Source organism: Miniopterus natalensis, chromosome 1 (genome assembly GCF_054644295.1).
Source record: "Miniopterus natalensis isolate mMinNat1 chromosome 1, mMinNat1.hap1, whole genome shotgun sequence".
In the NCBI taxonomy this organism is placed as follows: domain Eukaryota; kingdom Metazoa; phylum Chordata; class Mammalia; order Chiroptera; family Miniopteridae; genus Miniopterus; species Miniopterus natalensis.
The window spans coordinates 37,665,910-37,679,701 of NC_142081.1; the positions used below are offsets into that span (position 1 = coordinate 37,665,910).

General features: G+C 44.2%; 1 protein-coding gene across 1 annotated transcript in view; it reads left to right on the top strand.

Annotated features, from left to right (window-relative positions):
- The first annotated feature begins 12,737 nt into the window (after positions 1 to 12,737).
- The window catches only part of CDKL1 (cyclin dependent kinase like 1), a 50,097-nt gene continuing 49,042 nt past the window's right edge, over positions 12,738 to 13,792 (top strand). The window contains exons 1-2 of the mRNA XM_087820568.1: positions 12,738 to 12,774; positions 13,370 to 13,656. Coding sequence (XP_087676694.1) covers positions 13,489 to 13,656 — 168 coding nt within the window. The 5' untranslated portion in view covers positions 12,738 to 12,774; positions 13,370 to 13,488. The remainder of the gene's footprint in view (positions 12,775 to 13,369; positions 13,657 to 13,792) is intronic.

The following is a 13,792-nucleotide window of genomic DNA, read 5'->3' on the forward strand; positions in this document are numbered from 1 at the left end:
CTTTTCAGAATTTCTGTAGCAAGTCTACATTACACGTTGATGTAACTAACACTCCGTTGCCGCCTAGCAAAACGACTTAGCATTTAGCACTCACCTTAGCTCCCTAGGGCGTCTAGGCCTCCACTGCCTTACCTGTCGACTGAAAATAACGGTCACTTCCCATGGGTGTTAGAGTTAAGTGAGATGTGAATTAAAGTTTCTTGCTCATTGTAAGAGAAAAAAAAAGGCTCCTTTATTTGTCACCAAGTAGTTAATTAAGGGCAAAAAGTACATTTTCATTCTTGAGTTCCTTTCAGTATGTTACACGTTGGCAGACTTATGGGGCTTTTAAAATTTTGCTCTTTTTCAAGTTCCTTACATGTTTTTTCATTAGAGAAATGACAGGCATCTTGTGTCAAAGGTCCAAGAAACTCCCATAACAACCCTAGCAGAAGAGATCATTTTAGGTTTTACTGAGAATTTTAAACTGTTCCCAGTGGACCTTACTTCGGAGAGTAAGAAACGTTTATTAAAAATCTATATTGACAACAGGAATGAGTCTAATATTCTCAATCTCACCACTTGTTATTCATTGTCCTGAAGGTCCTAGTCCAATAAAACAAGACACCTAAGAAAAAGTAAAGATAGAAGATTTGGAAAGGAATAAAAATGACATTATTTGCAAGTAAACTATTAGAAATTTTAAGTGAATTTGGGGAAGCAGCTTGGTGCACTGTCAACGTAAAAAATTAGCCTTGCCCTTTTGTGGCTTAGTAGAACGTTAGCCCTTGCACTGAAGGATCACGGGTTCGATTCCCAGTTAAGGGCACATACCTGGTTGCAGGTCCATCCCCCACTCAGTCGGGGCGTGTGCAGGGCGCAACCAATCAATGTGCTTCTCTCACATCGATATTTCCCTCCCTCCCTCCCTCCCTCCCTCCCTCCCTCCCTCCCTCCCTCCCTCCCTCCCATTCTTTCTAAAAAGCAGTGGAAAAAATATCCTCAGGCGAGGATTAACAACAAAAAACTATGCATATAACTGATAACTTTTTTTTAAAGATACCATTTATAATATACGAAATCATCAAATACCTAAGGAGAAATAAAACGAAATACAAAATCTCTATATTTAAACTACAAGACATCACTGAAAGAAATTAAAGACTTAAATAACAGATTGTCATTATGTTAATAAACTATGTTAATGAGTTTGAAGATTTGATATAATGATGCCAGTTGATTTAAAGATTCAGTGTGATGCTCGCAGATATTTTATGGAAATTGATAAGCTGATTCTAAAATTATATGAAATGTGCAGGGACAGGAATAGTCAAGCCAGTTTTGAATAAGAAAAACCTGGGAGTCTTACGCTACCAGATTTCAAGGGTTATGATAAAGCTGCCACAGCAATTAAGACAGTGTGACACTGACATAGACAAACACACTAAGAGTCCTGAAACAGACCCACACGTAGTCACCTTATGTATGACAGATACAGTGCAGTGGAGTGAAGGAAAAGAGTCTTTTCAATAAATTTTATTGAAAATAATGAAAATCAAATGAATCTTTACTACCTCACATATTAAATTCTATATTTAGAATTTAAATATAGAATGGGGCATGGCTCAGCAGTTGAGCATTGACCTAGGATCCAGGAGATCGGGGTTCGATTCCCGGTCAGGGCACGTGCCCAGGTTGGGGGCTAGGCAGCCAATCAATGACTCTTATCATTGATGTTTCTATCTCTCTTTCTCCCCTTCCTTTCCTCTCTCTGAAATCAATAAAGATATATATATATAAATTAAATAAATATAAATACCCAATAGATTATAAATCTAAAATATATAAAACTAAAAAGCTTTTAAAAAGAAAGTTATCGCCAGCCGGCCTGGCTCAGCAGTTGAGCATCAACTTACCCAAGAGATAGCAGTTCCATTCCGGGGCAGGGCACATGCAGAAGACAGCCAGTCACGGACTCCTCATTGATGTTTCTCTCCCTCTCCCTCCCTTCCTCTCTGAAATCAATAAAGACGTATTTAAAAGGAAAGAAAAGTATCTTCATGAACTTGGGGTAAGCAAAGATTTCCTAAATAGAAAAGCCTTTGACTATAAAAGAAGAGGTTGGTAAGATGGACTTAACTGAAATGAACATGCTCGTTCATTTAAGGACACCTTTATGAGAATGAGAAGATCAGGCGCAGAGTGGAAAAGAAGCTTGCACTGCATGTATCTACAAAAGACCTCCCCAGAAGATTAAAAGAATTCAAGAAAAAGGCAAACAGCCCAATAGAAAAATGGCCCAAAGATTTTGAACAGGCACTCCACGGAAGGTAACATCCAAGTAGTCAGACATTCTTTCATCTTCCTTGGTTATCAGAGATGCCAGTTCAGCAGTGCAGAACTTTCATACACCACCAAGGTGGCTAACGGGAAAGCACACGCCGCTGAGGCTGTGAAGCAGCCAGTGCTTGCACGTTGCTAGTGGCAATATAGAATAATGTGACACTCTGAAAGAGTGCGGGGGGGTCCTCACCTGAGGATGTGATTTATTGATTTTTAGAGAGGGGCGGGGGGGGAGAGAGAGAGAGAGAGAGAGAAAGATCAATGGCCCCCTGTACGTGCCCCAACCTACCCGCCACCTCGGTGTGCGCCTTGGCCGGAAATTGAACCCGCAGCCTTTTGGTGTACAGGACGACGCTCCAACCACCTGGGCCACCCAGGCAGGGGTGGTTCATGTCACACTGAAAGCTAAGTCGTCTTCCCAACTTGAAACAATGCAGTGTGTGTGTGCGTGTGTGCGTGTGTTAGATTTACACATATGCACTCTCCTTTGATCAAACTGTTTATACTTGATATTAAGAGAGTAGTGGTGGAGCCAAACTACAGAAAACCTGAAGAAATATTCTTTAGTTGTTGGCCTTTCCATATATAACTCTCCAAAATGCAAATAACTTAATATAATACCACACTTAGTAGTTTGTATTAAGAGTTGCCACACTCACTGCTAATTACTTATATTTCTGTTTTCCTGTCTGGAATTGATACCTGGGGAAAGGACTGTGCTCACTTAACTTGATATCTACAGTCTGTTACAGGAAGTCATTCCTCAATAAATAATTAATTTCCATTACTTTCATGAACATTTAGTACAAGCAGGGACAAAGAATCTTTTCCTGTGAATTTACATCGGACTGCAGGGTTTTTGCCTGAGAGGCCAATGTCTCAGTAGGTATTGTATAAAACACCTATTCCTATGATTCCTGAGCAGTCGCCTTTGGACTGAGTCAGGGCCATGAATACCAGAGAACGGCTAATGCACTGAAGGCCTCTCCTGGTGCAGAACTGGCATTTTTATTCAGCAAATTTTAATTAGGTCCCTACTATGCACCAGACAGTATTTTGTAGACTGTTCCTGTCACACAGGCAAAATGAAGCTGCGGCACAGATGGTAGATCAAAGATACGAGTGAAGCAGATTATAAAACTAAAGAACGGAGCATAGAAAGGAAATAACTTCAGTTAGCAGTGGGAATCTAGGTCTATCCTGTCCACATCAGGAGAGAATTTCAGGATACTTAGTCCACGAAGTCTTATCTGCCATTGATTTTATAACGCTTTTAAGGAGTCCCGTCTTAAGCCGCCATGCACATTAGGTTATGTGTGTTTTCCTACTATTAAAAACAATGACAGCGCCAGGTGCTGGCCTGATGTGGAACCCTCAGACTGCTGCTCAGAATGCAACATGGTGAGCCATTTCGGAAAACCACACCGCGGGCAGGAACTTAGAAATTCAACATTCATTCACCATCCAGCCAAGCCATTTCAATTCTAGGTATTTCCCCAGGAAAAGCGGGCACGTAGGTCCACAGAAAACCTTGTTCACGACCAGGGACAGAGGTGGGGGAAAAGGCAACGTGAGGGATAATTGTGGTGACAGAAGTTTCAGAGCTTGACTTTATCAGTGTGAATAGCAAATTGTGCTATTGTGCAATAGATGTGCAAGATCTTACTGAGGGAAAGTGGTAAAGACTTTGAGATGTCTGTGTGCTGTTTCTTACAACTGACTGTGAATCTACAGTTACCTCAAAATAAAAAACACTAAAACAAAACAAAAAACCCAGACCAACACAGGAAGTAATTTTCCTGGTTTCACCCAGCCAAAAAGGGTAGGATCCAGATTGGAACGCAATCCTGCCCTGCCCTGCACCACATGCTGTCTCCTTAGGGACTGTCCCATGCGACGGGGCGTGACGTGGTGGGAAGAGGCTGCCCTGGCCACGGGAAGCACTGGCTTCCTGAATAGCCCCCCGCAGTGTTGCTCAGGGCTCTGAGTGGCTGAGGAGATGATTCTCCTTGATTGGTAGGCCTTAAGTGAACCTGTAAACTTACATGTTTCCAGGAAAGTATACAATACGATAAATGAAATTTCCATCCGAACAGAAAAATGAATACACTGAGACGATTACTATCACGACAATAACAATGAAAGCCGACGTGGATCTATCCTCACAACTTTAGGAGCTAATTAGCTTCTAAGTCGCAGATGACACAAATGCAGCGTGAGGGGGCTGAGCGACCGGCTCTAGGTCTCGCAGGTGGTCCACAGCGGGGCTGGGCCTGATCCCGGGTGGTCTAGCTCTAGAGTTCATGCTCTTACCGGGAAAATCAGGTCAGATGATACTGTAGAAAAATAAAGAGGTTGATGTTTAAGGTGAAGGATTTCTTGTTCTGGGGGAATGTTTAAATGAATATTTTTTTATTTATAAGAATCTACACGTGGATTTACTTTAGATGCCTCAGTAATATCTCACTACTAATATCTGACGATGGGCCATTCCCATGAAAGCTATTTACAGTGATAGGATTTCTGCATAGGGGTGTAACTATAATCTTCATTCAATCTTCGGCATGCATGCAGCTTAAAGGTGACCTTACGAAACTACTTAGATCTTTTGGTTCAATAGACGCCTAAAAATTTAGTGGTTGAGCTGGGGAATGTATCTAAGGTGCCAGGAGTTTCTGTTTGTACAAAGAGTTATTTAGATACCAATGAATGAACATCACAAAATTTCTACAAGAGAAGAGTTGAGAGGACTTAAGAGTATGAACTCCAAGAAATGGATGCGTTTCCAAAACAATCTGTACGAAAAGAAATCTCATTATAGTGAAGAATATTTTTAGATGCAAAAAATGTTATACTTCTTGTCCTCTCCTTCCTTCCTCCCTCACCTTGTCATAAACACAGATATTTCTATTTTGATACTAGGTTTTCTTAAGCTGGTCTATACTTCTTTAACCACATAATTAGAGTTGTCTAATCTGAAGCCACAGTGTGGTACAGCAAATAGAAAGAATACAAGTCAGAGTTGAGAACCTGGTCTTACGCCCGTTTATTGCCTAGAACAAATTTTCTTTTACTCTGAACAGTCATTTAAATTTTCTGTATCTGTTTCCTCAAATGCCAAATGTGCCCTCTCTCTTTCACAAACCCTTGTGAAGTATTTTAAAAAGTAAAAGTATCATTTAAACACCAGCCCTCCAAGTTCTCCCAACTAGTTTCCTCCTGGAGGAAACCCACTGGGCAGGAGGCAGGAGAACTGGCTCTGTGCATTGATACACAGTGTGTTCGATCTTGGGGACCTTGGGGATCTTTGTCTCCAGTGCCCAGCGTGGTGTCTGATACGTGTCAGCACCCAGTACATGTCTGCTCTCCAAACAGCTCCCTGCGTCCCAGCTTTAAGCTGTAGTTCAGAAAGTTATTAATGTTCTTTCCTATTTACTGTCTCATAAGTTTACATATTCAAAAAGCATAAAAGCACAGAATGTACTTAGATTGCCTTATGAGTAAGTATAGTTAACAATAAACTGTCCAAAGTGGCAAAGAGATGTCCACCTTGAGGTTCCGAGACTTATTTCCAAAAGGATTGTCATATACATTGACTCACCGCCCTCTGGTGATTAACCCTCCAGGGCGTTAGTGTTAATACTGCTGAGCAACCACGGCATTGGTGAAAGTACTGGTGAAAGTATTGGGTGGTGGTTTTAAAATCTGAAAATGCAAAGAATGTTGGGGTGGTTAAAGGAAGGCTGAGAAAGGAAAGTTTTTAGGGGAAGAGATGCTTGAAAAGGATGGCTGGCCATATATAAAATGCAATTCTCCACTTTAAGGGGAAAATACACACAAAATAACTAAGGCTATGTTAATTAGGGATGAAAACATTTTATGTTGGTTTGGCCCACGTATAAACTCAAGGGTGACAGGCTCTTATATTTAAATTTATTTAAATAGACTCACCAGGCTTTACTATCTCCCGATAAGGGGGAAAGTTATTTACACACCTGCTTTCGTAACATTTAGAGGTGACTGGTCGGGAAGAACTTGGCTGACAGCTGGCTCCTCTTTAGGTTGTTGTGTATCAGGATTGTCAGCTCTCTTGAGCATCTGAAGACACAGGACCTTTCTCAGGACCTTTCTCAGGGTGTTCGTTGTTGTCAGAACTCCACTCGCCACTGGCAGAGCCTGGGCTTGGACGGAGGTGGAGCTGGGTGCGAAACCTGCTTTCAGCCCTGGAGAGCTGGGTGGCCTTGTCTACATTAACCAGCCTCTCAGAGTCTTAGCTTCTTCATTTATAAAACTGAGCACTTAATAATAATCCGAACCAGTTAATAAATCCAACCATGTGGGATTGTTATAAAGATTAGAGATAATGTGGCTATTAAGCCTGAAACATAAGTGCCCCTAAATGGAGTTATTAACTATTTTCTGTATGTGCCCTGGAAACTATTTCCTTTCCAAATCCACTTAAAGCAGGGAAAGTAAATTCAAGTATTTCCTAAAGCAGTTTTATAGTGTCGTTTTAAAATCACAGTGACGCAACTCTTTTCCTTACAGGAAACATAATTGGGGGGGAGCTTCAAGCCTCGCCCCTGAGTTCAGCGCTCCTGAGGAGCCAGCCTCGTGGAGAACTGTTCCCGGAGAGTCAGGCTGCGCACAGATGAAGGCACTGAGCCTGTGGGGAGGGAGCGTAAGGCCAAGGCTCATCCTCCCGGCAGCTTAAAAAGGAGGGCACTGCCTTGTGCATTATAAGTATTTTAGGCCAACTCCCAATGTCCTAACCTTGTAACTCAAACAGCCTGACAACCAGCCCTGTGTCTGGTAGGATTAGCAAAATGGGTGGGAGCAAAGGTTCTGGAGTCAGACTGCCAGGGTCCCAGGCCCCGCTTCACCACCCACCAGCGCTGTGTCCTTGCTCACCCATTCGAACCCTCCCTCACCCACTCCAGCCCTCCCTCACCCACTCCAACCCTCCCTCACCCACTCCAACCCTCCCTCACCCACTCCAACGCTCCCTGACCCACTCCAACCCTCCCTCACCCACTCTAACCCTCCCTCACCCACTCCAACCCTCCCTCACCCACTCTAACCCTCCCTCACCCACTCCAACCCTCCCTCACCCACTCTAACCCTCCCTCACCCACTCCAACCCTCCCTCACCCACTCCAACGCTCCCTGACCCACTCCAACCCTCCCTCACCCACTCCAACCCTCCCTCTCCCACTCTAACCCTCCCTCACCCACTCCAACCCTCCCTCTCCCACTCTAACCCTCCCTCACCCACTCCAACGCTCCCTGACCCACTCCAACCCTCCCTCACCCACTCCAACCCTCCCTCTCCCACTCTAACCCTCCCTCACCCACTCCAACCCTCCCTCTCTCACTCTAACCCTCCCTCACCCATCCTAACGCTCTCCTCATCTGAAACCTCAGGGTAACACTGACGCCCCTCTCCTAGGGTTGTGGTGAGGCTCCTGTATAAAATATCCTTTGCATAATGCCTGCCACGAAGTAAGCACTAATTAAATAGTCACTGTGGTGGTTGTGCAGGCAATAGTAATTATCTTGCACAAGATCAAACACCAGTAAAAAGGCAGAAATCCTGTCTTCTGATTCCAAATCCCAGGCTCTTTCTCCCACCATGTGTTAGTCTACTGAATGCCTATTGCTTTCTTAAATGATTAAAATACCATAGTACTGTTTGTGTTATCCAGGGACACGGAAGTATTCTCTGATTATGGAGAGCTGCAAATAAAAAAATTTTTTTAAGATCACTGTAAGTGGAAAATAATAATGTTTCACGGTTCTTTTGCACTTGCTTGAGAAAAACAGCCCACAATCTTCAGCTTCCCGAGAACTATACTGCACAGGAGTGATAATTCTTTGATATCAAAACCAAGTTCAGTCCTGCCGACTAAAAAGACGGCTGTGATTTGACAGTACAGAGGCCATAGTATCCTCTCTTTTGGGCACTAAATGGTGACATCAACTGTCTGTCTCCCTTTCAGAGTTGTTCTCTTATATTTTAATCCAACTTCCTCCAAACAAAACAACTGGTGCAGCTGCAAGACACGCTAGCTTTCTGGTTCACTGCCTACTTGGCGTAAATAACTGGTGTGCACTTCTCCCTCCTTTAACTACCACTGGGCTTGGCATAGCCCCAGGATCCTTGGGTACTGAACCATAAAGTTAATTTTCCAGACTCACATTGGCCTGGTGTGAACTTCAGACAAGGTAGCTCTGGAGAAGTTCATGTTGACTTTCCCATTTCATCTTAAAATAATTTTTCAATTGTCAAAAAGAAACATTCACCAACATATACCATATTCTGGGTCATGAAGCAAACTTCAACACATTTCAAGGAATTTATATCATACAAAGGGATTTCTCTGTGAACAATGGAATTAAACTAGAAATCAGTAACAGAAAAATGTCTGGAAAATCCCCAAGTAGTTGGAAATTAAACACGCTTCAAAATAACCCACAGGTCAAATAGGAAGTCTCAAGGGAAATTAGAAAATATTTTGGCCCTGGCTGGGTAGCTCAGTTGGTTAGAATGTTGTCCTGATACACCAAGGTTGAGGGTTTTACCCCTGGTCAGGGCACTTACAAGAAGCAACCAATGAATGCATAAATAAGTGGAACAACAAATTGATGTCTCTCACACACAAATCAATAAATAAAAATAAAAATAAATATTTTAAGCTGAATGAAAATGAAAATACGACACATCAAGATTTTTGGGCCTAGCCAAGTGTAGCTCAGCAGTTGAGCATTGACCAAAGATCCAGGAGATCACGGTTCAGTTCCCGGTCGGGGCACATGCCCGGGTTGTGGGCTCGATCTCCAGTGGGAGGCCTGCAGGAGGCAGCTGATCAGTGACTCTCATCATTGATATTTCTCTCTCTCCCTCTCCCTTCTTCTCTCTGAAATCAATAAAGATATATTAAAAAAAAAAAAAAAAAAAGATTTTTGGAATACATTTACAGTGGTGCTTAGAGGAAATTTTGTGGCATTCAAGGCTTATATTAGAAAAGAAGAAAGATCTAAAATGAATGGCATAAGCTTCCATCTAAAAAAAACTAGAAAAAGCAGGCAAAGACAAAGCAAGCAGAAGGAAGAAAATAATAAAGAGATGAAATCAACAAAATTGAAAAACAGAAAAAACAGATGAAATCAATTAAATCAAAAGCTGTTTCTTTGAAAGATCAATAAAATTGATAAGCTTAGTCAAACTGATCAGCGAAAAAGAGGGAAAAAATTTCTAATATCAAGAATGACACAGGAAATACTATATATCCTATAGGACATAAAAAGGATAATGTAATATTACATATGAATAACATTAAAAATATGATAATGTATAATTTTTATATATGAACAACTTTGTGCTCATAAATTCAAATATCTAGATAAAATAGGCAAATTCCTTAAAAGACACAAACTACCAAAGCTCATTCGAGAAGAACCAAATATACTGAATAGTCCTATATTTTATTAAAGAAATAGAATTTGTAATTTAAAATATTTCAACAATGAAAACTCCAAGCCCAGGTTGCTTTACTGGCAAATTCTACCAGATACTTAAGGAATAAATAATACCAATTTAGTATAAATGTCTCCAGAAGATATTAAAGAAAACACTTCCCATTCATTACCCTAATACCAAAACTAGACAAATACATCACAAGAAAACCATAGATCAATATATCTCAGTAACATTAATGCAAAAATACTCAATAAAGTGTTATGAATCAAGGCCAACAATGTATCAAAATGATAGAATATCATAACCAAATTGGTTTTATCCCAGGAATGCAAGGTTAGTTGAACATTTAAAATCCAATCAATATAATTCACTATATCAACAGACTAAGAAAAATCATATGATAAAAAAAAAGAAAAATCACAGGATCATCTCAACAGGTGTAGAAAAGCATTTGGCAAAATTCAACATCAATTCATTATTTAAAAAACACCTCTCAGCAAATTGGAATGAAAAAGAACTTTCTCAGTCTAATAAAGGGCCTCTGTATTAGTTCTATTTGCTGCGTAACAAGTAACCCCAAAACATAAATATCAAACATTTATTATCTCACAGTTTCTGGAGGTCAGGAATCCACTGAAGACTTAGCTAGGTGCCTCTGGATCAAGGCCTCTCACGAGATTGAACTTACGTTTGTCAGCTAACTTATGTTTGAGGCTACGTCTCATCTGAGGGCTCACTGGAATGGTGGTGTGGGGCAGGGGGAAGATCTATTTCCAGGCTCACTCACGTTGTTGGCAGGATTCATTTCCTCACAGAATATCGGACTAGTGCCTAAGTTCTTCTTGGTGTTGGCTTCCTCAGTCCCTTGCCATAGGGCAGCTCACAACATGGCATCTGTATTCCCTCAGAGCAAGTAAGTGAGAGCACAGGTGGGACCTCAAGGTGGAAATTACAATCTCTTCATAATCTAACCTCAGAAGAGAGATTACATTACTTTTGACATGTTCCATTCCTTAGAAGAAAGTCACAAGGTCAAGTGCGGGGCACACAAGGGCATGAATACCAAGAGGCAGGGGTCATTAGGCCCATCTTAGACGCTGTCTGCCACAGTATCTACAAAGGAGTCTAGCTAGCATCATACCTAGTGGTGCAAGACTGAATGCTTTCCTCCTGAGATCGTAATAAGGACATCTGCTCTCGCCACTCCTATTTGAGTTCACCATGGAGGACCTACCAAGTGTAATAAGGCAAGAAAAAGAAATAAAAGGCATACCAGTTAGGAAGAACTAAAACTGTCCCTATTTGCAGATGACATGATTGTCCACATAGAAAATCCCAAGGAATTTACAAAAAATTTCCTACAATTTATAAGTGAGAAAACATCCAGATGGCAAATAAGTATATGAAAAAATGTTCAACATTAGTCATTAGGGAAATGCAAATTAAAGCCACAACAGACCACTACCCGCATATTAAAATGGTTGAAATAAGATCTGACATACTGAGTGCTGACAAAGATGCAAAGTAATTAGAATATTGCTGGCAGGAATGTAAAATGGTACAGTCTCTTTGGAAAACAGTCACTTCAATAACATATACTTATCATATGACCCAGCAGTACTCCTCCTAAGTATTATTTTCCCAAGAGATGAAAACATATGTTCACACAAAAGACCATGCATGAATGTTTATAGTGGCTTGGCATAATCACCAAAACTGGAAATGACTCAAATGTTCAAGTGCGAATGGGTAAACAAGCCATGGTACATCCATACAATGGAATATTACTCAGCAATAAAAAGGAGTAAACTACTGACAAACGCAACAAAATGGATGAATCTCAAATGATTTATGTTAAGTGAAAGCAGCTTAGCTCAAAAGGCTACAAAATATACAATTCCATTGGCATGACATTCTGGAAAAGGCAAAACTGTAGAGACAGAAAACACATCAGTGGTTGCCATTTACAGACAATTTCTGGGAGGTGCACAGATGGCCTCTAGTCCACCCCGGCCCCCCATCTATATGCTACGCCATTGTCAAGGCAGCCACCAGTCCCTCGCCTCCCAGCTCCTATCCTGAAGCACATGCAGCCGCTCGCTGCTCGGCAAGGGGCTGGTCCCTGTTTCACCGACAGTATGTTAATTTTCTCTCCTCCGGTGTTATTCTAGGGCACACGCCCGCCTCAGCGCCGGGCAGATGAAATGGGATAGACGGTCAAGTACTGAGGCGGTCCGGCGAGTGGGAAATGACCTTATTTCGTGATTTCCCCATATGTGAACGCCGCCTCTGAGCTCAAACCTGGGCAAGCAGGAGCGAGCCGGGGAAGGACGGGAGCGAGGCGGCTCCCTGAGCCTCCGTCTCCCACGGAGGAGGCCGGCTGCGGAGGCAGTCAGGGCCCCGGAGCACCCCACCGTCCCCGCTAAGGGACTGACGGCTGACTTTAACCCATTTCATCTTTGCCTTTCTCTCCCTGTTTCTCATTCATTCATTCATTCATTCATTCATTCATTCATTCATTCATCCGTCCGTCCGTCCGTCCGTCCGTCCACTGACTGGCTGCTGCCACGGATCCGGACAGACACAGCTTCCCTCGAGGCGTCTACAGTCTCGCAGGAGAGACGAGGGGATCACAGTTGTTCCCCGAGGTGGGAACCGCCAGGCCCGCGATGCACGAAGGTGGGGGCGCTCCCGGCGCGGGCGTCTTCCCAGCAGACTCCGCTCCAGCCGCGTGTTCCCGGCCTGCGGGAGTGCGCATCTCGCAGGCCTCTCTCCCGCAGAGGGGCCGCGGGGCGTCCGTGCGGGGCCCCGGGACCACCCCCAGGGCCCTCGGCGCCGCGGGGACCACGGCCCCGGGGCAGCTGGGCAGCCGGGCGCGCCGGCCCCGCCCAGGCCAGCCCGGGGCGGGCGCCGGTTCCCGCAGGGAGCGAGGGCCCGGCGGGCGGAGAGCGGAGCGGGCGGGAGTCGGCGAGGTGAGCGCGGGGCCGGGCGCGGCGCGGCGCCCCGAGTGCGGGTCGGGAGGGAGGCGCGGGCCGGGCGGGCGGGCCTGGCCGCCACGTGGCGCCGCTCGAAGCGGCGCGGCGCCGGGCGGGGCGCGGGGGGAGGCCCGAGCGTCTTCCCGCGGCCGCGAGTCAGCGCCGGGCGGGAGGGGCGGCCCGAGGGCGGCGGGGCGGGGGGGGCGCGGGGCGGACGCCTCTCGGGGCGCAGTCTCCGCTCCTCGGGCCTCGCCGCCGCCCCCGCTGGGAGCCCGGCGGTGTCTTCTTGCTGCGGGGAAATCAGACCTGAAATTGGAGCCGGGGAAGCCCTTCGTCTTCCTCGACCTCAGCCCGCTCATGTGTCCTAGATCGGATGGACTATAACATTAAAAAGATAGGTTATCTTACCACTCGGCTCGTTTTAGGATGATGGGTTACATTTTAACTTGCAGGGCGTGTGTAACAGACGGTTGAAACTGGGTTACCTCGCTCTAGGCTGTCATCTGGTCACGTTGCCATTGCTGAAGGGCGAGGCTTTAAAGCTCCTGGGTCAATTCCTAATTCTTGAACAGGTGCCCTTGTTCTGCTCCAGGCCCTTGACAAAGACCCATCGTTGAGTGGGGCTCCACTGCGGTCAGTCTGTGCCAATATTTTATAAGCGGATTTTCAAGCTATGTGAAGACCCATTTTCAGAAGGTTTATTCCTCTGTGATGGAGAAGTATGAAAAAATTGGGAAAATTGGCGAAGGATCGTATGGAGTTGTTTTCAAATGCAGAAGCAGGGACACGGGTCAGATCGTGGCCATCAAGAGGTTTCTGGAATCAGAAGATGACCCTGTCATAAAGAAAATCGCCCTTCGAGAAATCCGCATGCTCAAGGTAATGGATTCTTTCCAGTGAATTTTCAGGGACTAAAAAATTGCAGTCATGTTATGTTAAATGAATGCCTTGAGATGTGGTTGCATCTACTTCCTTCGTGGACTTTTGTCTTGTGACACAAATGGGTCGTCTGTTC